The 23,844-nt window shown below is 52.0% G+C and overlaps 1 protein-coding gene across 4 annotated transcripts in view; it reads left to right on the top strand.

Moving 5' to 3' along the window:
- The window catches only part of LOC118210491 (kinesin-like protein KIF26A), a 107,226-nt gene that overhangs the window by 45,610 nt on the left and 37,772 nt on the right, over nucleotides 1–23,844 (top strand). For 3 of the 4 annotated variants that reach the window (XM_035386695.1, XM_035386703.1, XM_035386711.1), the window contains 2 exons: nucleotides 4,341–4,829; nucleotides 12,172–12,350. In XM_035386695.1, coding sequence (XP_035242586.1) covers nucleotides 4,341–4,829; nucleotides 12,172–12,350 — 668 coding nt within the window. Of the gene's footprint in view, nucleotides 1–4,340; nucleotides 4,830–12,171; nucleotides 12,351–16,549; nucleotides 16,844–23,844 lie in introns of those variants that run through there. The other variant, XM_035386720.1, reaches the window with a different exon arrangement.

Raw genomic sequence — 23,844 nt, 5'->3', positions numbered from 1 at the left:
GGGCGGGGTGTGGGGAGGGTTTATGTGCGGCTTTTCATCAAACTGCGAGCGCGCGCGGTTCCACTCTCCTTCAGCCGGCTTATCACCCGTCTCCCATTGTCGGGAGGTGTGCGGGAAGCAAGGAGACAGAGCAAATGGTGTGTGATCTGAAAATCAGTTTCGCGTGCCCGGGCCTCCATTTGCATTCGGAAGCCCAGAGGACCGAAGAGAAAGGAATAATGTGCACGCCTTCCCCCTCTCCAGCCAGCGCTTGCGGTCGAGCCGGTTCCGCTCCCGCCCCAGGCGAGGGATTTCTGATGAAATATTCTGTCCGGACGATTTGCGTTCTTCCCCCCCCGCCCCCATTCCATCTCGTCGTCATCCGTGTGCGAGGCTGTGACCAACTTGGGGTCCAGCGGCATATGCTCAGCCATCCTACGGGCGGGGCTCCCACCCTGCCTGCCCCTCACGTATCCATAATGAGGCCATTGAATCTGACTTCATAAGCCTCTGGAGTTTAATAAAAAATCTATGCTGACAGGCCGTAAACCAAAGGCGTGTCCCATAAGGCTGTGGGCCAGGGGTGCAGCCCCGCCATGCCTCGCTGTCTGCCTTCCCATTTAAAGGCACGCACGGTGCGACGCGCTCGTGCACCGGGCAGAGGGAAGGGGTGCCGCCCCTTTGATGGGTATTGACTTGAGGCAAGTGGGTCAGTAACCTTGCACTTGTTGCCCACAAAGGCTGAGGCCCCTTTTAACAACTGGGGGAAGCAGACGGCAGCCCGGGCTTAAATCTCTCTCAAAGGGGGACGCCTGGCGCCACATTGTGATCCGCCAGAGCCATTGTCTCTCGGAGAGGGCTGATGTGCTTCGCTCGGACACTAGAAGCGTGTGCATCTGCGTGCGAGACAAAGTTCTTTACAAAACGCTCACACCTGTTAGCCGTAGATTAAGCCGATCATAAAACAGTCTGTATAGAGAGAGGCCTTTGGCTATCGGCGGACCACATGGTGCACACGTCTTGTAGTTGTAGTGGAAAACCAATGAAATGCGGATACTAACTGTGTTTTATAACCACTTAAACAAGTCCTCGGAAAAAGACTTTGTTAAAGAGGTAAGTTCAGCCTCGCTCAGGGTGTGCTGTTCACAGAGAACCACCTGTAGTTTCTTGTCTCCGACTGTGAGGAAAGCTGGGTGTTTTATTTCTTTTTGAAAGACAGAGTTTGGGAGTGTGAACTTCTGCGCGTTAACCTCCCACACGAACGCTTGTAAAAAGGACTTGTTCTGAGTTTTCAAAGCTAAAGCTGTCCATGCTGCGATATTTCAGATCTCTCAAACTTCAGATTTGAACAGATTGCAGGCATCTGGCGCAGCAGGGCCCCACCAACCTTTCCCAGCATGCTTTGCAGGACACTTCCCACCCCTCCAGACAAAAGCGCTGAAAGCACTGAATCAAACGCGATGAACACCCGGCGCTGCGGAGGGCGCATCTCGCTTTTGACCTCCAGCTCACTCCTGGAAACATAAACTTCACGGACAGCTTTACAAGGGAATCCCAGTCTGTAACCTCCATAATTGAAAAGAACAGCAGAAGGGGAGCTTTGCGTTTTTTTATTAGTTCCCTAAATCAATGCTTAACAATGTGTGGAGCAAGGTGTGGTGGGAAATTGGTTTCTTTCTCAAAGTAACGTCTCAAGGTTTGGGATGGTCAGAAGCGGGGGGTTGAACTTGTCGTCTGTTTCCCTGTTCCATGTCTGAGATCCAGATGATTTTCTGAGGACTCCTCCCCTTGCATAACTTCACGGAGGCTTTTCTGCTCTCGTGTTAGTCAGATCTTCTGTAGACACAGAAGTCCCAGAAAGGCTTTGTCTGGGTTTTTGTGAATATATTAAAAACTAATACCTTCTGTTCAGAATCCTGACTCAGGCTATATCCTACACAATATCCCACTGTATATGTACATCCTATGGTAGTCCAAATGACTGTAATTACATGTAACTGAGCTCTGGAATGTGCTTAAAAATTCATCAGCAGTTGAGTGCAGATCCTCATAAGAAGGCGATGTGTAATTTTTCTGTTCTGAGCTTCATAATCTCTCTAATATGGCAGATTTTCCCCCAAAGTGCTGTACATTTAACTAAAGACAGAATGGATCGATAAGCTCTATATATCCCCAGAATGCTTAGCTGAATAAAACAAGTACGTAATGATGGCTTAAAGTTGGTGGTTTATTGCGATGATTATGCATATCCTTAATCGGGTCAAAACTGCACTGAAGCCGTGCGAGTATTTAGTGACCGATACGGGAGCCATCTACATCTCTGCGTTGTGAATACTGATCTCCGTATTGCCCATTAAATCATATTACCGATGGCTTTATGGAGATTTTCGGAGCTTGCAGTAAACTGAAGCTCACGCTTTGGGAGAATGTCACCTTTCGGCTGATCCAGCAGTCAAGACGGGGGGCACGGTGAAGCTAATGACCAAAATGAGCAAAAGGAAAGCTTGAAGTTGCTGAAGAAATAGCGAGCACCTTTTTTTGGGGTATTCTGAAATCAAGCCTGGGCCTAGACCGCGGTGGTCCATCCACGTGCGCGCGTTCCCAGCTGGGCCGATCCCGGCGGCAGCCCCCCCTTTGCGGTCCCGCTGGCCTGCTGGATCTCGGTGGTGATTTATCTCTTTCATTACTGGGGTGGGCCTGTGCGCTGCGAGGGTCCGTGAGGGGCTCCGGGGTCACGCTATAGCCAGGCGCCCTGCAGCGTGCTGGGGAAACTGCTCTGTGTCCTGGGTGAATAATAATCCAATGTTCTCTGCCTGGCTGCCTGCTAATGTGGGGGGGTGGAGAAGGCCCTGGTCAGGTGGCGGCTGCTCTTTCCGGTAATCCGGAACAACGTTTGCTTCCGACCTTCTGTGATGCATCATGACGGCATGCTTTTTGGTCTGAGCCAGTGGATGAGGTAGCCGTTTTGTGGCTTCTACCTCTTTCTATTTTTTTCGGCTAGCTTTAGTTTGAAATGGTGCTTCAGGCTTTCCACTCAAACTTTCCCCCACGTCTCCCTCAGTGTGCAGTGCGTTGGGTGAGGGGAAAAAAAAAAAGCTGGTCACAGTTCATTGATCTTGATTCCTGTGGATGCAGGTTAGAGCACTAGCCCCCAGCTAGCGCTAGCCCCTTCTCCGCAGCCTCACGCCGTCTGATTAGCGCCGTGGCTCTGAAGAGCAGAGCCCTCGTAAACATTTATGCATCTGCGGGCTCTTGTTGTGCTGTGTTTGGCCTTAATGCCATCGGGCTTGAGCTTTTTACCCTTTATGCCCCTTAAGAGACTTGAGTGTGAAAGAGGTGGAGATGGAGGGAGCGAGCTTGTGTGTGTGTGTGTGTGTGTGCATGTGTGTGTGCCTCTCAGCTCTTCTCCTGAGCACTGCAGAGAGATAGCAGCAGTGACTCGGCTGCTCTCGAAGGCCAGCTAATTATAAGCGTGTGAGAGCGGGATATGTGAGTGGTCATCAGGTGCACCAGGAGCTTCGGCCTTTCAGGAGCAGATTATTTTCACGCCGGGCGTCTTATCATATGTAAATACTCTCTGTGTCCCTTTCTCCCATCAGCTCAGCTGTTGTTTTGTATCTCACCCCCACCCCACCCCCCACACACTTTCCCGCTCACCAGCTGAGGTGTGTGTCAGGTAGTGTGGGAAGAGTGGGAGGAGCTCTCCCCACAGCCTGCTCCCCGCAGTGTCCTTCCAGTCTGTTTCCCATCTCAGTGGGTAGTGACATGAGCACTGATGCGTCGCACGCAGTCATCCAGTCTCACCTGTTGCAGCGCATTAGACTAAATAAAGCATGCCAGGCAGCCTGTGTTGAAAACCCCGTCTGAACATTTGGCAGGAGAGATGCAGTCGGGGGAAAGCGATCGGATTCACCCGGGGGTCTGAGTATCTAATCCGCGCGCTTCCTCCCCACAAACTTTTCCTGTCTTCATTTTCCTGCTGTTTGCCTTTCGCTGAGGCCCTGAGCAATTACCGCGGAACGGGCCCAAACGTCTGCAACGCGATCCGCTCCCTGCAGCTGCGGCTGGAGGATAGCGATCTAAATAAACACCGCCTCGTGGGTCAGGAAGCGGCTAAGCCAGGATTTAGACCGGGTCTCTGGGCCATTCCCAGGGGAGGATCAAGACCACACCGATAGCCTTTTATATGGCTGGCCTGATTAAAATCAGGACCCAGACAAGGGCACCCAGAATCCTTGAGGTCCGAGGAGCGGGGCAGGCCGGTGAAATGAAGCGGTCGCAGACGCTGTTTCCTCCTTTTGTTCGCGCGTGGATTGAAGTGTCTCTAATGGCCCGCTCTGTTCTCCCCCCCCCCCCTGCAGGACCCGGGCTTCGCCGCCTTCCTCTTCGACAAGCTCCAAGTGCCTGAGTACCCTCCGCGCGGGCGGCATGAGGGCGGGGGCCAGTGCGAGGTCTGCTCCACCCCCCTGCACCAGCTGAGACAGCAGGCCCTTCAGATGATCCTGGCCGTGGCCAAAGACATGCCCGACCTGCCGCCCAGCGCCCTCTCGGGGCTGCCCCCGCGGGCCGCCGGGCGCGGCGTGGTCACGCTGTCCTCGTCCCGCGACTGGGCGCTGCCCGCCGGGAAGCAGCCGCCCAAGCCCCACACCATCCTGTCCGCGGGCGAGAGGCGCCGGGGGCTGGGCTGGCAGCAGGGGGCCTCCGCCGGGCCCAAGTCCAGCGTCCAGGTGACGGTCGGGACGGGCCCGCTGACGAGCACCCTCGGCTCCGTCACCATCCAGGCGCAGCAGTACCTCGAGGGCATGTGGAGCATCTCCCGCGTCAACAACTTCCTGCCTCAGCCCTGCCTGGTAGGATACCCTCACACCCTTACCCTCACCCTTACATCCACCGTTAAGAAAAAAATCTGTTCATCAAATCACACTTTGTAGATTTTTTACACTCTACTGGGAAATGTAATTGATTTCAGCATTGTTTAAAGAGGTCTCATTTAGTTTTCACTCAAAGACATTTTTAAAAGGAAGATGAGGCTGAAAGCTGTGGACATGTTGGTTCCCAGACTAAGGCAATAATTTAGAGTTTGAAAATTCAGGAAAGGCAGGACCTGGACCTCCTGAGGCTTTTCAGACCTCGCATCTCTGAACTCGGCTGGAGTCGTGACCTTTGGCTGCTCAGAGGTCCAGGACCCTTGGAGTTATTAGGTCACTGGGTAAAACCGTTGCTAATTTGGTGACCTTTTCCTCCAAGGTCTTCGCAAGCTATTCTTCAAACTGATTACTTAACTGCGGCAGAGACCTCCCATAATTCTTCTCTCTCTTATGTGTGGTTTCTCCTGTGGTCTCGAAGTTGCTGACAAGCACATAGTTTCATTTCCGGCCTGCTGTATGTCTGTGTTGTGGGGAGCCTGAGATCACATGATCACGTCCCTCATACGCAGTTCAAGGCCAGGGCTTCTCAAACATCACAGTTTAAGTGATGCATTGGGGTTGGCATCCAGGCACTAAAATAAAATGTCTGATGATGTCACAAAGGGGATTTATCACACCTGACCAGTAATGCCTACAGAGAAAAGCATGATTTTCAGGTGATCAAACATTAGTTTTAATGTTTTAAAACAAAAAATCAGCATTGCTGTGTATTAGTGGGGATTAGTTTATTGACCAAAACACCTAGTCTCAACAAGCTAATTATAATATAAATAAATAAGTTAATTGAAAGCTGCTCACATGAAGACGAGATGGCGTGGCAATCTTTGAGCCACGTCTATGGGGAGATTCGGTTGACGTAATGTTGACTCCCCACTACTACTACTAACAGAAAAAATACTCTCTCTGTAAATAAGCCGCCAGGTAGCTCAGTATAGCAAGGACAGATGCAGCAAGGGCTCTAGTTGAGCTTCCGGTGTCCTTTTTCCTTGAGACTTAATCTGGACTCACAGCCGCTTCTCTCGGGCCTGTTGCAGTGTTTAAAAAAACATTGGGAATGGGATTACATTTTATCTCTGGTTTAAATTATGTGTTTGTTCCTCAAAAGAACAGTTCTGATGATTACCGGTGGCAGTAATGGTCAGAATTGTAGGATATGAAATAATGGTGCTCTGTCATTCTGAATCATCGTGTAGTAAGTTTGAGAGGCTTTCCTGTCTCTGGTTTGCCATCTTACACATGAGGTGCTTATTAGTACTGTACTGAAAGGGCACAGATGCAGAAATCAATAGGTGCATTTTTGGATATGCAGATGCTAGCTTGGGCAACAGTCCAGGGTGAGTGCTCATTATTGATTGCACAGGGCAATCAGTAAAATTGTTAATAATGGGCGTATGTGCATAGACGCGCATTCGTTATTAATCTTCTTCATGAATATTCAATCACTTCCTCTGAGGTCAGTAGAGGTAAGGATGAGAACAGAATAATTATTAGGAGGTTTTAGATATGACTGTAGAAACAGCTGTGTTCCTCTCTCTCACTCATTTTACACTTACTCAATTCCTGCGTGAAAAGCTCCCCCACAGGAAAAGCAGTATTTCTGTTTAACCACTAGATGGCGAAAAAGACACTAATGAGGGAATCAGTCAGCAGCAGCCCTGATCTCTCTGGTGGTCATAAAATGGAAGGATAGGGATTTGGGTACAGCGCTGTAAGGATTACGGAGACCATCTCCGGTGTCGAGATTCAAGCATAAAACAGGATTCTGTTCCCCCCTCTTTCTGCGAGGAGCCTGTAGGATTAAACCCCTGCCTGCCTTCAGCGCCACCTTGTGACATTCCCCAGCAGGAGGTCACTGTGTGCAAAACCGCTAGCTGCCACCCGCCGTTCTGACAGCAGTCACAGGAAACCTTCTCTTTGTGATGCGCCCAAAGTATTTCTGTCCAGTCCCCATAGTGTCTGCGTGCTATTTCTGGAGATCAGTGCTGTCATACTCACTTCCTGGGAGGCTGGTATTATATGCTTCTTCGTCTGTCATTGGTCAGAGTTTTCATGCCGTTAAGTAATCACCACTCGCAATGTTGTATAGTAACCAAAAATTCCAAATCATGAAAATGATTTGATTTAAGAAATGAGGGGTGAATTAAAAATCCAGAGTTCACCAGATCATCACCCCGACGTTACAGAATGGTAACATGCGGTGGAATTCCTGTGGCTTTAAACCGGCTCCTTACTTTAGCATTTGTTGATCCTGATGGACAGGCCCTGTTTGTGGCAAAGAAAAGCAATACCCAACCTCCCTGATGTTTACTCTCCTTGGTCTAAAAGCAAACACTGGCAGCCCTTCCCCCCCCGACCCCCCCCCCCCCACCAAGTGTCAACATGTGCCTGTGTGCCTGTGAAAGTAAGGCTGTCGGGGCTTTTAACAGAGGGCGCACGGTGCAGGGCGGGGCATGAAAGCCTTTCAGACCTGTCTGAGGGCAATTAGAGCGGCTCTGCTCTGCAGCACACACACCGCTGCCGCGCTCCGTCTCGGCTGGACCTGCCGTCGAGGCCGCCGCCGCCGCCGCCGTCCCTTTAGGATACCGTACAAAAGCAGCCCAGAAACGGGGCTGCTTCTTATTTCTAAAGGTCCTTTCTTTCATTAAAGCGAGGTCCCCCCGTCCCCCCTGCCCACCCCCCCATGTGATGAACACGGGGAGCTGCGGAGGCTCTCTTGTTGCGTATTTCAGGATTCGGGGCTTGATTTCTTGGGGGAAATGTACGGACAAAGGTAAGGGGAAGGTCCCGGCCTGACTGGCAGCGGCGCTCGAGTGGGAAAGCTCATTCACGGAGCCCGGGGCACCACATCAGTGCTCAGGGGCCGTAATGGGGCACCTCGGATGTGCGCTCTTTTTTCGAGACCCCCGTGCGGCGGAGATTTCACCAGGTTTGAATGGAAGGAGAGAAGAAGGATACGAGGAGGAAAAGGGCCCCGCGGAGATGGGACAGATGGGAGCGCCGCCTCACCTGAAGTGGAAAAGAGCGTCTGACATCTATCTGGGAAGCTTAATTGGAAGAGCGAGCGCGTGCCTCCGGCTCCGCGGAGCTCGGCGCCGACTGTTTCCAAACGGCTGGGCTCCGACTGTGAGGGACATAACTCAAATCAGCAGAGATCGGGGTTCTGCTGTCGTTATTTCCCCTTCTCTGCCTCCCGTTCATTTCACACATTTTTGGCCTCCCCTTAGTTCGGAGCGATCTGCGTAATCTTTAACATCGTCACGTGATGGGAGGGATAATGAAACAATTACTTATGTGAACTTTCAGCGCTGTGGTGCTGTGAAACGCAAAAGACACCCAGGAGCAGGATGGTGGAGGCATTAAAAACCTGAATCTGGAAGGGAATGGAAAAGCATGGCCTGACCAGCAGACACGGTTAACTCCCACAGTCACATGCAGCATGTTTTTTGGGTGGCTTCTAATCAGCAGGGCCCATGTGCCTACCGTGGGCCTTTTTTTAAAAACTGGCACCGTAGCCAGCTCGCTCTGTGAAATGTTTTTTTAATTCATGTCTAGCCGTAGCCCAGTGTGACCTCCCGCTGCTGTGCGCTTTCCATTGGAAACACCGCGGACCATCTGTGTGACTCTCTCTGCTGCAGTACAGCTGGACCAACATGGCACAGAGCCACTGGCACTGCGGAGAGAGTTAGGCCGGCAGGACGGGGGGTTGGGGGGGAGGGCAGTTTGTTTTCAATCATTATTTGGGGCTTTTCCTCTGAGGCCTTCCTGTTTTCACCGTGGCTGGGCCTCAGGTCCCAGTCTCAGGCAGGGCTGGTTTGTTCGGGGGCTGCTGTGCCTCTCTGTCTGCGGTGCCTGTGTTCGCTGCGGCGTCTGATCCAGACGGCGGGCCCCTCTGTGTGAGGCGGCGCAGTGAAACTGGACCTCTGAAGGCAGGGGGCTCCCTCCGGGCCCATAAAGAGCAGAGCTAACTTCCAGATGCGAAGCCCCCCCCCCCCGGAGTTTGTCCGCTCCGGTGGCGGCTCAGTCCTGCAGCGTAGGTGAATTTCTCAACAGCCTCCCCTGCTCCACAAAAACACGTTCTTTTCCTCCCCTAACCCGCCCGTTTGTTTTCAGTCGCTCGCGGTAACGCTCTGCCAGTCAGGGCGAGACAGCCGCAGATTAACCAGGCCGAGTCCGCCCCGGCGCTAACAGGCCGGCGCCCGGCGGGAGCACAAGTCACCGGGGAGCGCCGCTAGCGCCGCTGCCCTTCTGAGCCCCGTCGAGAGCTCTGAGGAGGGGAGAGGCGCGCCCCTTTGGTCCGCCATTGAGCCGAGCGGCGGGGGTGGGGGCCCGCTGTCTGTGGCCCCCTTTCTCTCTGAGAGACAGGAGCAGACGGAGGGGACGGGTACCGGGGCCCGGGCTCATTACCGCCGGTAAGCTGCCCCCCCCCCCCCCCCCCCCCCACCTCCATAGACCCCCAGCCCTGACGCGGCCTAATTACCTGACAGGGGATTCGCTGCGCCCGGTCCCCTCTCAGGGTCAGCGCGTCCCCGCGCCTTAAAGAGCAAGTTGCTTTAAGAACTTAAGTCGTTCCCCTCCCCGGAGAGAGAGGTCTGACAGGCCTTCCCTCTCAGTGTGCCCTGTTAACCAGCCGCCTGAGTGGGAGCGCGCTGGTTTTACAGGCGGTCTTACTCCGCAGCCACTTGACTCAAACCTGACACCGCGTCGACTCATCCCACACTTCGGCGTGACGCGCTGTCTAGATAGGCTCCCTCAGCGTGGGTGACGGTGTTATGATTATATGCCGCTGATGTATGTGCCCACCTTTCACGGTCTGTGGTGATTGCCGTTGCCTGTCATGGAGCCTGCATGGGTCCTGCTTTTTTCTACTTGGTTGAATGGCGGAGAAGAATTTCCCTCAGCTCATTTCTTTTTGCATCCCGCCTGTCCATTATGCACTTAAGAAACCAAAACCGTGGCTCGGAAAAACACCTCGCCAGTTCCACGTCGGGGTTATTTTCATTCCCTGGGATTGCGGAGTCAAAAACAAAGCCTACCTTCATGTCTGATTTTGTGCATCATCCTCTGGTAACTTGAGCCCAGGTACATCTAAGGGTGAGTAAGAAACAGGCAAGTCATGCAAAATAATTTTATGAACAGCTCCTGAGACGAAAAAAAAACATATTTTGAAATGATTCCCTGGGAGGTACAATTTCACGTGTGGGTTATGTTGCTGTCTCTCACCCTATGGAGCACACATTAAAGATTAATAGGCCAGCTATCAATTCCTATCAGCTGATTAATTTAGACTTGAGGGCAATAGTGATGTTGCTTTGAGAACATAACACAAATACAAGGCATTACTCTAGTTGATAACCTCAAAATGTTAATATGTATACTGTCAAATGGCAAAATGCATATTTCAAGTAAGGCTGCCAGTTCCTTGTGTGTGTTACTCTGTGCTCAAGGAACTGGTAAATATGTGTGTTTAGAATAGGACTCTATTTAGCCATTCTGTGAGGAGCAACCTTGTGGAAAATATGAGAAAGTAAGCTAACTTTTAGAAAAGGTTAATTTTATAGATAGAAGCCGTGCTTCTCACAAGTGTGATGGCATGGTTTTGATATTCCGCTGGCTAACGAGACAGTACGTCATTATATTCGTCATTATACTCTCCGTGTAATCAGTTCGCTTCGCCTGGCTTGGAGATTATGGTAATACGACGGTTATTTTGGCAGGAACAATAAAGGTGGCGATCAGTCAGAGCTGGAGTACGTATGACTCCCCAGTGACATGCCAAAGAGAGAGAGAGAAATAAAAAAAATCACCGATTCTTTTTATTCCATTCTGAGTATCCCTCAGCCACCGGGGCTGCTGTTCCTTCCCCTCTTTTATCGCAGCTATATATTTACGCAAAGATCTAGGTGTCATTTACTGTCGTAAAGGGAAGAAACGGTGCTGCCGCAACAATAAAAGATGTAGAGTGACACACTAATTCAGAATTAATTACGGAGCGCGCTCTGAAGGATTGTGTGTGTTCTGGTCCGGAGCTGTGGTTCAGTGACGTGAGGCTTTCCTCCGTGCCCTTGTTAGGGTGCTTCAGTTGCAGATGCTGAGGAAATGCCTTCCCTGTAATCCTGTTAGCGCAATATCATGAATCAACTGAAATTGGCAAATAATCAGCATCACTGTCTGCTCAGTGGCTGGGGTTGAGGTAAACCAGCGACCGGCTCTATGTTAGGTCCATTAACATAGATTAACATAGATATATGCGCTTGGATAGCGCTTGGGTAGTCGAGCTCTGGGAAGTTCTGTTGGACAGAAGGCAGCGTGGCACAGCACTGCCCCCTGTGAGGGGAAGTGGTGTCGCGCGAAAGCCTGGCTTCGCACCAAACTCACAATATCGTCTAAATGCCGTGGAAGCTGGTAAAAGAGGCTGGCCAGAGGCCCCCGAGGGTAGAGATTACTTTGCAGTGACGATTTCAGCCCAAGGAGAAGTCAAATATTTATATTATGCATGGGCAACACACAGTCCAGTGAACAGTGAACGTGAAGGGCAGCCTGTGTGAGAGCGATCGTGTGATTGGCTGGCGTATGTCGCCCTGACGGTGATAGGGAGGTCTGTCGGCGGGGGTGTTCTGTGCTCGAGCAGGGCAGGGCTGCTTGTGAATTCCTCTCCGATGGGCCGGGTGCACAGGTGGGAGATAAACACCTGTGCATGGGGAGAGAGACAGCCATAGGGGCAGCGCTGGTTATCTGTGGACCCCCTCCGGACTTCATGCCTGTGATAACTGCTGTCGTGTGCGGATTACCCATCCCTGGCCTGCTGGAGCTGGGCTGTGGGCCTCTGTGTGCAGCAGCGGGGGACTGTGTTATTGCTGGAGGTCATTCCTGCCCCTGGAGCCCAGAGACCCGGAGCAGCAGGCTTCTGCCCGGCTGGTGGACCTGCGCTGGACCCAGCTGCTTCCTGCGGCCCGCTCCCCATCTGAGCCCGTATGAGCACTCACAGGGGAATTGAACAGGAAGCCACCATCAGCGCTGCGAATTAATGAAGTCCCCTCCGGTTTAACTGTATCTGCCCTTAATGGCCATTTTTCCGGTTTCTACTTCTCAGTATTGAGTTATTAGTGGGTGAAAATGGGGTGGTATGGGGGAAGTGGTCTCCTTGAATTTCTTTAGTGAGGGTGCACACAGGTATAGTACACTGATAGACATTTACAGGAGCAGGTACAATCTAATTCCAGTGGGCTTTGTGCTGAATGTGCTTTCCTCCTCTGCTTCTCCACAGACGCAGGGCCTGACACCCGAGCCGGAGTGGGGTGGCGTGGCCCCCGAGGCCCCCAGCGCCACTGTGAGCAGCTGCCTGCCGCCTGCACCCCAGGGGAGCCCCGCCCAGCCGGCGCAGGGCGTGGTCGGGCCCCCCGGATCGGCCCAGGGCGCTTCCGCCGCAGCCTCCTTCTTCATCAGGTAAGCGGGATCCGCAGCCAAACCCCAGAGGGTCAGGTGACCTTCCCCACAGCCCGGGCTTACTGCACATTCAGCCTTAGCGCGTCAGCAAAGCTCAGCTAGCTGGGCGGTGTGCCACGGATTAGCATTCTGTCTTCTTCACCTCGTTGAGTCAGAAGCCCTGACCGTCGGCTGGCCTTCCCCGAGCACTTGGTTGCCCCTGGCAATCTCATTTCTCCAAATATTTTCATTTCTCCAGCTGGGATTGTAGGCCACTGATGATAGCCCTGTCTAATGTGCTAAAGTGTCATTGATAAATGCCTGGACTGGACAGTCGGGAATGCTGTCACAGTCGAAAGCCTTCGCTCTTCAGGAGAATTTTGTACGTAATAAATTGCTGCCCGAGGGAAGCTGGGTAATAGTTGGACATTGAACGGTGGACATTGGACATTAACAATGTCAGATGCTTAGAGGCCAGGGAGATCATGAACCCTTATGGGATTGGGTTTAAGGTGCAGTGTGACAGCAATGCAAAGAGACATAGCACTTGGCTCAACCAATGAAGCCCCTTCAGCATGTCAGATGGGGTGGAGCGAAAAGGGGGCCATTTTTAGTGTGAAGAGGGTGGCAGATGGTGGCAGCAGGATCTGTGTACGTGTCACTTCCTGTTGGAGAGCTGCCGGTTCAGCATTGCACAACACAAAGGCATGACCCAATCAGCGCCTGGGGTTAATTTCATCGTCTGATTTGAAATGCCTTAGTGTTTGCTTTGGATGTGCTCTCAGAAAGGGAAAGAGGCTTTGAGAACGGCGCTGGCTTTTTCAGAGGAAATCGAGGAAATTGTGGCCTTTTTTTATTCGCTCTGACCTTGCGGGAAGGGACGTGAGGTGACGGAAATGATGAGAGGAGTGGGGGGCGGCCCTGCCTTTCGTTTCATCCCCAGATACTTCTTTGCCAGAGAATTTTTTGTTTTGCTGAATTCAGAAAAACACAATAACCCCCTGCGCCAGCTGGAAATAGAAGGAGATTTTTCAGATATAGCTGGGTGAAGGTGCTTGGGGAAAGCATTTGTTATGAGATGAAATGATTATTATTGCTGTGCAGGGGCTCTGCTGTCTTGTGGCAGAGGACTCATTTGAAAGGCACCAAGCTCAAATGGTGTGTTTCTTCATTGTCTGTGTATGTTTTGATAGACCGTGGTGCAGATAACATTGTTCGTTTTTGATAGTGTTCCTGGTTAATCCAAATCGCAGGGTATGCTCCGGCATTGTTCAGAGGTCCCTGGCCCCTCTTTTTTTTCCAGAAGAAAAAACGTAAACCAATTCCCTCCAAAACGTCGCTCAACCCGCCGGTGCACAATTCACAAAGCAGAGGCGGTTGAAGCCTCAGATTTGAACAGTGCGTTTTGGGAGTTATGGAAATCTCATTAATGCTAAACATCCAGTTTTATTTCTCTAAAGAAATAATTAGTTGAGTGGTGATGAAGCTGTGAGGGCCCTGGATATTCGGCAAGAATATCCAAACTGTGTCTCCTCCCTCCCGGAGTGTAATCTCGTCCTGAGACGCTTGTTTGACATTCAGAAGGCTTGCTCAAGCAGTGCCTTAGACTCAAATATCAAATGTTAATTAGAATGTAATTAGATGGCTGCAGAAAGGGAAGCACAGAAAATGTTGATTGTTTTCCTACAGCCTTTTTGTTTCATTTCAGCACATTTTCCTTTGAGTTTGCAAAATCATTTGTTCATTGAAATTCTGTTGCGTTTTGATTGGTTTATGGTTAAAACAAGTAAACCCATGCTCCCCCCAAAGGTAGAAATACAAGAACACACACACACACACACACAAACTGGTCCATGTCCTCACAAAGCAAGAACACACACACACACATTACCAAAATGTGTCGACACTGCAGCTTTTGGAATCAGTTTTTCATACTGCCAGTCCATAGAGAGTTGGTTAAATCTAAGTATCTTTGCATGGTGGTCTCCTCAGGCTCAAGCCAAAGGGGGGTAAACTCCTGCCTGTCCTCCATAAACCGTGTGCCATAGTTGTGGCTAACAGGGAAATGGGGTGAGCCTGCGCTTACGGGAGCAGCTTGACCACGGGCTCCTGGCCAGGCTCTCTGTTCCCAGTTCACTTCCTGTTTGTCCCCCTGGCTCGGTGCGGTTGGTGGCTCTGCTTCAGTTAATCAGTTAATCGCAAAAAATGCGCTCCCCTGCCTGACGGATCAGAGACGGATCACTTGGTCCACGTCCGCGTGTGTTAAGCAGTGAGCCAAATGTATTAAGCAGTGAGCCAAATCAATTTAGTTAATCAGATATTCTTTTGGAGGGAAGTTGTTTTGCGGCTTTGAAAGAGATGATGAACTGACGTGACTGTGATTAAAAAACGGTATCAACTGAGTGTGTTTCACCCTGCACCCTGTCATTACGCACAGCGAGTAGAATTCAGTGGCCTTTTGTAATGTTGATAAGCTCAGTTTGCGTAGGGTGCCTCAGCAGGGGCTGATTTCAGTTGCCCTGCAGTAGCACTTCAGCTGCCCTTCCACCCTTCCCAGGCCCCGTTTCCTACTGATCAGCTCGAGTGCACTGAAGCGAAGCCGGCTTCAGGTCGATAGCGAGCCATTGGTCATCTGACTGACCGTGAAATAGGCCGGGGGTAATTGAGGCGAGTGAAAGGCTGGTCATGTCGGAGCGGGCAGTGTGCCTGTGCATGCGTTTTGGATGGGGGGGAGGGGGCCGCGGCGGCTGCGCGGTTCTCCGCTGCCCCCAGCTCTGATTGCTCTGTGACTGAGCATATGATTAGCGCATTGACGCCGGGGCCCTTAATGAAAACAGGCAGGACAAACAGAAGCGCCCCGTCGCTAAATGACTAATGCCGTTCAGCCCGGCGCATCCCGCCGGCCAATTAACACCTGCAGATTGGGCCCAGGTATATTGATTTACCTCACAGCGAGCGGCGGCGGCGGCGGCGAAGGAAACGCCGACCGCGGGGAAGAGCCGCTCTGGGGCTTCAGCCCCTGTGTCATCGCCGGCGAGGGGGGATAGTGACCCAGATCCGGAGGGACCCGGGGGGGGGAGGGCTGCATATTTGTTCTGTTAGGAGGCAGAAAGTCTCAGTGGAAAAGATGAAACGGAGGGGGCTTGTGGTGTCTGGAGCGGGATTGGGGGCGGGCCGGGGGAACAGCTGTTCGGTGGAACGCGCCTCTGGAGCGGAGCAGGAAGTGGCTTTGTGGCGGCGGCCCTCTGTAGCCGTGGTCCAGGTGAGAGCTCTTCATTACGGTGATTGTGGGATTCTTCTGCGGGTGTTGCCAGGCGAGGCCAGCTCTTTGTGTCTAAAAAAAAAAGGTGCTCCGAGTCAGGGCCTTGAAAAAGTAACCATAGAAACACGGTTTTCAAAGCGCACGCATCATCACGTAGTCCCACATGTGTTGGAAGCATAACAAAGCTTATTCAGTATTTTTCTTTGTTAGTCAGACAAGCTGGAGTTACATTTTAATTACAGTACAACTGAACTGTCTGACAGTACGTGAAAACAAATATATCTATGTCATAAAGAATTACAATTAAATACCGGAATAAAGCATGTCTGTAAATTGCTAGATTTACCACAAAGTATATGCATTCATGCATAGAATTGACTGGCCTTGAAATTCAGTGCTTCCACACCATCGTGATTGTTGCAGGGTTTTTAAAAAGTTGCTTCCCATTTTTTATTCAGTGATATTTTCCACACTGTTCCTTCTGTCACTATTCAGCTTGCTCACTGTTACGCAATTGCCCAGCTTGATTTGACTTCCTTCACAGTACTTTAGAATGGAAAAAATATCACACAAAAGCATCCAACGAACAACTTGCAGGTCCACCTCAAAATGCCTTCCATTATACAATCCTAGCGTGGGCACACAATGCCACAACTGTAGCTTGTATTGACAAAGGCTAACTTTGATTTCGCTGCATTGGGATTCCAAAGGAAGTTCCCCATGCATCCTAATAGCAGTTAGCCCTCACTTATTCATGCGCCGTGTGTGTGTGAATGGCCTGGGGACAGGCCCATCAGGCCTGCGGGCTTCCTGTGTCAGGAGGGGGCGGTGAGGTGGGTGGGTCGGAGGGGGAGCAGCGCGGGTGACTCGCACTCACTCACTCACACCGCACCGCGGCGGAGAGATTACACCATCTGGCCAGAGCGTCCGGCGGACAGAGAGAGGTCGGGGACAAACAGGCAGATCGCCCGTTTGGCTGGAGGACTTTGAGTGGCAGCCGTAATCCCCCGTCGGTGGCGAATTGAAGGAAGCGATTGAGGCCGAGCGGCGGGAGAGGCTCCGGGCTGCCTGTGCTGTGCTGCGGCTGCGCTTCGGGGGGATAAAGACCCGGAGCAGCAGGGGCGGGAGGCTCAGTGTGCTCTGCCTGAGAGGGACATGCGCTGATGGTGGGCCGGCTCAGGCTAAAGCACAGGACCAGCAGTAGGTTCGCACTCGCGGAGAAGACCGACGGGGCCGTCGCCATGGGGCTGAAGTAAGTGGCTCGCGCCGTCTCAGAAGCTCCACGGGAATCTTGTGCCATCCTGGGAGGTGGGCCCAATGCGGTGCTTCTGCTTTGAGTTATTTTCTGCTGCTTGCTTGGGTGGATTGGGTAGGATGTGAGGATTTGCTGTGCTGTTTCCGTTGCCAGAAATTTGAACCGAAGAACTTTTATAGCAATTTGATTGACATATGTGGCAAGGCTTGGCTCTTTTTTTTAAGGAACGGAAGAGCTGAAGTGCTTCTGGAAGATTCTGTAGAGCTCGGAAACTGGCGGATATTTCTCTTTTTCTTGCCCACTGAGCGAAACATTCCAAGGCAATCTATGCGGGGTCAAGTAAAGATATTTAAGCCTCTGTACTGTACAGAAGCAATATGCTTAGCTTCTCCTTCATCTGGTGTAGTTATTTGTTTCTCCGATAATCTGCGATATATTGGCAGCTGGTATTTCCCATAGTAATACCGTCAGGCTCCCTGCTTTTAATATGAGTAGCGAGCGGCAGCTGAGATTGCAGACTTGGTTTACATTGCAGACTGAGATAAGGCCAGGTGTTAAAAGCTATCAGTAGCCTGTCGAGCATCATCAGTGCAGAGGTGTTGATGGAGCCCCCAGTCCGCTCCACTGCCCCAGGGAAAGAACCCGATTCCCTCCTGTCCCAGGGGGCTATTGTGTGGCTTTCACGGCCAGATGGATTGCCTCACACCCGCCCCACCCCCACCCCCACCCCCTTTCCATTTCTGTCAAGTAATGGGTGTTAATGGTGATACTGGCTCCAACTTAAGCCATGCTTGCATTCATAACACCATCTGAGGACACACACATGGAAATCCTCTCTTTCTAAAGTGCTGTTTCTACAGAAACAAGCTATGGAGGCATGGGTTTATGATGAGGGGAAGCGCATTGATTTTAGTTTTCCTAAGCCATCACTTACCGTGCCTCGATTGAGCGATTGAGAGGAAAACTGAGGTCGTCGCTATGCTTCAGCATTCAGGCTGGTGGGGGTTTTCCTGCTTTTCATGCATTTTTTATTCCGTTCCTTTAAAAAAACAGGAACGCACACCCAGTGCTTCCAGGGCTCTGGGTATAGGTTCACCAGAATGCTGGTGGCTGACAGCTGGCCAGGTCGGTCTCTCGGGGCGATGATGATGCGTCACGATGGGGTACTGCCCCAGGAGCTGCCCCGACAGCCATTCTTGTGATGTCCAGCGCCGGAACGTTTGTGGGCGTCGGTCCGGATGGTAAACAGGCTTTCTGATCTGGACCCATGCTGGCACTTCCACAGCCACACACCTCTCCCTCTTTGGCATGGGGGCGGGGGGGGTTTGGGGTTCACAAAGCAAAGTGCTGACTCAAGTCTGTGCTAGCAGTAGATTGCAGAACTGAGGGATGGATTGGGGGTGTTTCAGCAGATCCTTTTACCGGGGAGAACAAAGAGGAGGGATGTTGTCAATCAGGTGGAGGGAGTCATCTTTCCTGTGCGCTTTGTCACCTGATGCAAGAGCGTCTTTGTCGTCGGCGGCAGTTGTGGTGAGCTCAGGGGGTTTCACAGTCGGTGGGGGGGGGGGTTGAAAGGAAGATGTCCGTGGGCTGCAGGAACTCCGTACCTCCGTGTAATTGCCCCTGTCAGTCTCTCCCAGCAGTGGCTCCCCCATTCATATTAAAAATAGTACAAATGTAGGAGCACCGGGAGGCCCTGGTGGGATGTATTGATTTGGGGGGGGGGGTGGGTAGTCAAGTGTCCGCGAGCGTGCGCCAGCGGCGGGCAGCCCGCGTCCGTTCGGTCGACGCGCGTTTCGACCCGGATAGCGCACTTCAGAGGGAGGGGGGCTGCCTCGCATGCTAAACGGCTGCACTCTGCCTGCACTTAGCGCTAATCCCGTTGACTGCGCGGTGCGTAGGCACGGCGGGACGGGCGGGGCGAGCCGAAGCAGACCCCTGACATGTCCGTGGGCCGAGAGCTAGCGCTCGGGTTTTTACTGCCCCCCCCGCCCCGCGTTTGATCAGTCCGGCGGCTGGCCCCTGCGGGGGAGGGTTCACCGCGAGGCCCCCCGTCCCGCTGACGTGGAATCTGGTAGCCGGGAGCGACGGGAATTTTACTGCGGGGGTCCCGTAATGGAGCTTTCAGAGATTGGGAGATAAAAGGGTCATGGCGGGGCCCGCCTGGAGAAAGCGGGCGTCGGCCGCTTTGATGTGAGTTTTTCGGGGCGGCGGGGTCGCGCGGGACCTCGGCTGCACTTCACCGGGGGGATTGATGATAGCCTGAGAACATACGACGAAACGAGACCACTTACGCCGCGTACTGAGAAAACCTCCCCGCCAGCGCGCCCGGTCGTAAATATCTCAGGACTCCTAGAAACGGCTCGTATCTGGAACTGTTTCAGGGATGTTTTGTAACCTGTCTGCTGAGGCTACTGCGCGAAAACAATGCTGGCGAGGCGCGCTTAGCTGCACGTAAAACGAGCTGAATTTGGGGTGTGTCTACGATGGATGGGACGCCGCTTTTGCTACATTGAACGAGTTTGCTCACCGTTGAGAACTTGGCCTTGCAATTTTAGTCATTAAATAAACAAACGCAGTGGTATGTGTTCAGCCACAAGCTTGTGTTAATTATCGATCGTTAACTCAAGGTCACGCTTCTGCATTTTGGAAAATTATTCATGGTCCATGACCGTGTATAGATTTTGCTTTAAGCTGCATGTAATACCATTGAGCTGCATGTAATACCATTGTGCTTTTCAGTCTGTTGGTGGAAATTAATTTTAGTTTAGACTTGCTCTCCGTTACTGGATTTCATCCAATTATGGAACGCGCACACAATAGCAACAGGGATCACCTTGGATTTGTACTGGTATTACAGGACTGAAATCATGATGCTAATACAATTGAATTGGTTATATTTCGCTGAATGACCAATTAATCGTCGTGATTGGAATGAGATTTTTTAAATATGATCATAAGAATGTCTATTCTGTGACTGTGCTGTTTAATTCAGAAGAACTCTTTGGTTCATGGGCCAGAAAGTTTGCTGTATCGCCTCGTAGTAATTCTTAACTAATGTAGCACATTTGTGCTTCAGAGAATGAATGGGGCTTTGGTACTATTGCAGGGAAAGACTGTCCCTGGGAGTGGATTAAGGTTAGAAATCTGAGTCATATTTCCCAGCCCAATCCTTTAAATCTGTATAAATGTGAGATTTAAGATTAATACCAGGCTAAATGAAATGGACCTTAAGCACTTGAGAAATTCCTGCTCTATTCTACCCCCCGAGCTAAAGTTGCTTCACATCCTCAATTTCCCCACTGAATCTGGCCCACGGCGGTGTGGACCATCTCACCACGCACTGTGCCTGTTGAATAGTGCCAGTCCGTGCCTTTTCGCAACAAATGAATAGCTAATTGCTGCTTTCGTCTAATTAGCGTGAATCCTGCATGTTGATTTCCCAGACCGATAGCTTTATTTCGGGATTTTTTCATATTCATGCGGCCCTTGAGCTCTTTTGTGCGATTCTAATGCAATCATTCCCTGCCCCCGCGGTTGTCAATATGTGTCCGCCAAGGTTTTTTTGCTGATCGAGCCAAAATTAGCAGAGGATGCCGCTATTGTCGGCGCCGCCCGTTAAAGTGTTTACCCTAATCGCTGGGCTGAATGGAGTCCCCTCGGCCCTCTCCTTCCTCCTCTTCTCCCCCAGCTTGCTGCCCGCACAGCGGGCCGGTGCCCCTCAGGGCACACTCAGGGTTTCGGTGGGGATGGATGCGGGGCTGTTGAGTGGCACTTCCGCCCCTGCGGAGGGGAAGTGGGGGAAAGGCGCTCGCTCCCGTGTGGAGGGGAAGTGGGGGGAGAAGGCGCTCGCTCCTGTGCGGAGGGGAAGTGGGGGAAAGGCGCTCGCTCCCGTGTGGAGGGGAAGTGGGGGGAGAAGGCGCTCGCTCCTGTGTGGAGGGGAAGTGGGGGAGAAGGCGCTCGCTCCTGTGTGGAGGGGAAGTGGGGGAAAGGCGCTCGCTCCCGTGTGGAGGGGAAGTGGGGGAGAAGGCGCTCGCTCCTGTGCGGAGGGGAAGTGGGGGGAAAGGCGCTCGCTCCCGTGTGGAGGGGAAGTGGGGGGAAAGGCGCTCGCTCCCGTGTGGAGGGGGAGTGGGGGAAAGGCGCTCGCTCCCGTGTGGAGGGGGAGTGGGGGAAAGGCGCACGCTCCCGTGCGGAGGGGAGGTGGGGGAAAAGGCGCTCGCTCCTGGGGTCGGCTGAGCAGTTGCGCTCACACCGAGGGAGCCCGCTCCGATTAGTTCTGTTCTGCTTGGCGTGGCGGGCGCCTCGCAAAACCGGCGGGTGAGTCCAATCACGCGAGCGGGCACTCCTCTGCGTGCCCTCAGAAAGGCTGGCGCCGCCGGCCCTGGTTATTGTGGGGTTCGAGTGCCCTGGCACGCGGGCGGCGGTGGCTCTGGAATCGGGGCGGTGAGAGGAGCGCGTGCGAATAAAAAGCGCACCTGTGCCGCTTTGTTTCGGTCCACGCCCACCGCGCGCAGGTCGCCTGGAACTGAGGTTTCGGGATTATACACTGTAATCAGTTTCTGACCCTGTGCGCTGAGGGTTCACCACACATCACTGTAAATCCCATTATTTCAGTCCCGACCGCAAGCCTGTTTGCCTGCTAGTGTGTGTGCGGGGTTGTGTATTTTGTGTGTGTGTGTGCGTGCGTGTGTGTGTGTGTGTGGGGGTTGGGGTTTACTTGTGTGAACCATAAAGCAATCAAAAGGCATTTCAGTTGCAATGAACCAATGATTTTGTGCCTGTATTTAGAAAATAAAGTGAAATTAATGTGATTGCCATGACTTGTTCAGGTCTAGACGTTTGTCAACACCTGTCTAGACTTACTAGTCTTTCTTTTACAGCACAGTCACAAAATGTACAAAATGTAAAAAAAAAAAAAATCAGGTTTAAATCAGATTTAAATCGGCTTTTGTCTGGGATGCTAATTTTGTGCTTCCATTTTGTTATTCTGTCCTCACGTCTGCCTCTGTAGGAATTTGTAATCACCTCATCATTCGCGCTGGCCGGTCATCCATCATACCTGCCCAGATATTGACGGTATTCCGGCATGATCCCGGTTATTGATTAGGGTGGCTGGGTCTTCACTCATAAATAAAGGCTAAGGGTCACATGGCTGTACATCGCGGGAGGACTGGACGCACCGTCGCGTGGTAGCAGATGTTCTGTCGGATTTTCAGATTTGCGAACTCTCTCGCGGTGATGCGTCCGCAGTGCGGGGAGGGTGATGAGACCACTCCGTTGCGGCGGATTTCGGCGGAGTCACGGGCCCCTCGCGGCCCTTACCTCCGTGCTCCTCTTTCCCCCACGTGCTTTAACCGAGACCCTCTTGTTTCCCCTTGTTGCCCATTGACCGGAATATAGATGGAAGATTAAAGAACACGTGTCGACCCCCTCTGTCTCCAGGACAGCCTCTGATTAATCAGTCACAAACGTTCCCAGCAGCCACCAGGCTGTTTGTTGTGATAGCCTGAGTAGGCTGTGCAAATAAATAATCGCTAGGTGTCATCCCTGCTAGAGAATGATTAATGAGCGATGTGGAGAGCTCTCCTTGTCTCTCCCTTTTTGCTCCCTCTCTCTCTCTCTCTCTCTCACCGCTGCCCTCCCTCTTTCCCTCGCCCTCTCCTCCGCGCCGTGTTTTTTGCGGGTGATTAATTAGGCGGGGCCCTCGGCGTTGCAGCCCGCGTCGGCGCAGGGTTAAACTGTTTTGTCTCTGTGATATGAAAGGCATCAAACGCTCTGATTGCGGGCTCACGTGAGGAGAGAGGCGCGGAGGTTATTTTTTTCCCGTTGCGGTCCAAAGCAAACAGGCCCATCCGAGCGCCCCTGTTGCCCTTCAAGCGTGTTTTCATTAGCAGATGTTATCTATATTAGGGTGGATTAATTTGTTGCCAGTTACCAGGCCACTAGAGTAACGTCTCAAAAATCAACAGGAGCCCGATTTGGGGCGTTATGAGAAAAGGCTTTCGGCAAATGCGTTCGGGGTGCAGGCGGTAAGTGCGGTGGAAAGCGCGGTGGAAATTCAAGCGCACTTTATTTCAGATGGAGTGATAAGCCGGGAAGTGCGGTGCTGCGCTGAACTTTCGGTGGGTGACGTGGGCGCGGCCGCGGCGAACGGGCCGCGGCTATAATTATATTCCAACCCCTCGACAACCTGTGAAGATGACTTGACACAGCGGCGGAGCGGTGGAAACATCAGCCGCGCTGGGAAGAAAAATCCTGGATGAGATAAAAGCAGCTGTTAATCTTTGTCAGCACTGTGCTGGGGAGGGGCGGGGCTCGGGGGGTGGGGGTGGGGGGGAGGTGGTGCCTTGCAATAATGCGGTAAGAAGGCAAGATAAAATGTCTTCATTGCAACTGTCAAACATGGGCAAAAATAGAACTCATTTCCCTCAGCATTCCCTTTCGGTGGCATAAACAAAGCTAACTTGATGAGCCGCAATCATGCTTCCCTCTGCCAGCCCAGTGCTGCTCCAGGCTTCCACGGCCATACACTGAAAGATTTCACTAAATTAGTGCAAACTGGTGCAAAAGACATTAATCCACAGGAAAAGTATTTATCTCCTGCAAAGGCTTTGTGATGCAATTCATTTTAGTGACTGGTTTGTTTCGAGGGCCCCAAAGCCTTCATTTAAAGCCCCGGCTACCTAATAACCCTGCGGTTTCAAAGCCCCCCCTGGTTTGTTTGGCTCAGCATGGTTGGAGCAGGGGCTCAGAGAGGCAGCATTATAAGGACATCCTGCCTGTTTGCGGTCGACATTGTGGTCATTGAGGAAGCTGTAAAAGGAACTGCAAACAGAAGAATAGCCCCCTGGCTTTGTGTGTGTTTTTTTTTTTTTTTTTGGAAAAACCCTGGCTCTGACCTCTTAAAATGGTCTTAAAGCCGTTGCTTGAACTTTGTACAGACAACATTTTCTGGCCAGAGATCCAGGACAAAATGCAATGAGGAGTCCCTCAGTGGG

The sequence above is a fragment of the Anguilla anguilla genome, chromosome 1 (assembly GCF_013347855.1).
Source record: "Anguilla anguilla isolate fAngAng1 chromosome 1, fAngAng1.pri, whole genome shotgun sequence".
Classification (NCBI taxonomy): domain Eukaryota; kingdom Metazoa; phylum Chordata; class Actinopteri; order Anguilliformes; family Anguillidae; genus Anguilla; species Anguilla anguilla.
Note: the sequence above shows the minus strand (reverse complement) of the source record. Positions and strands in the feature narration are given on the sequence as shown.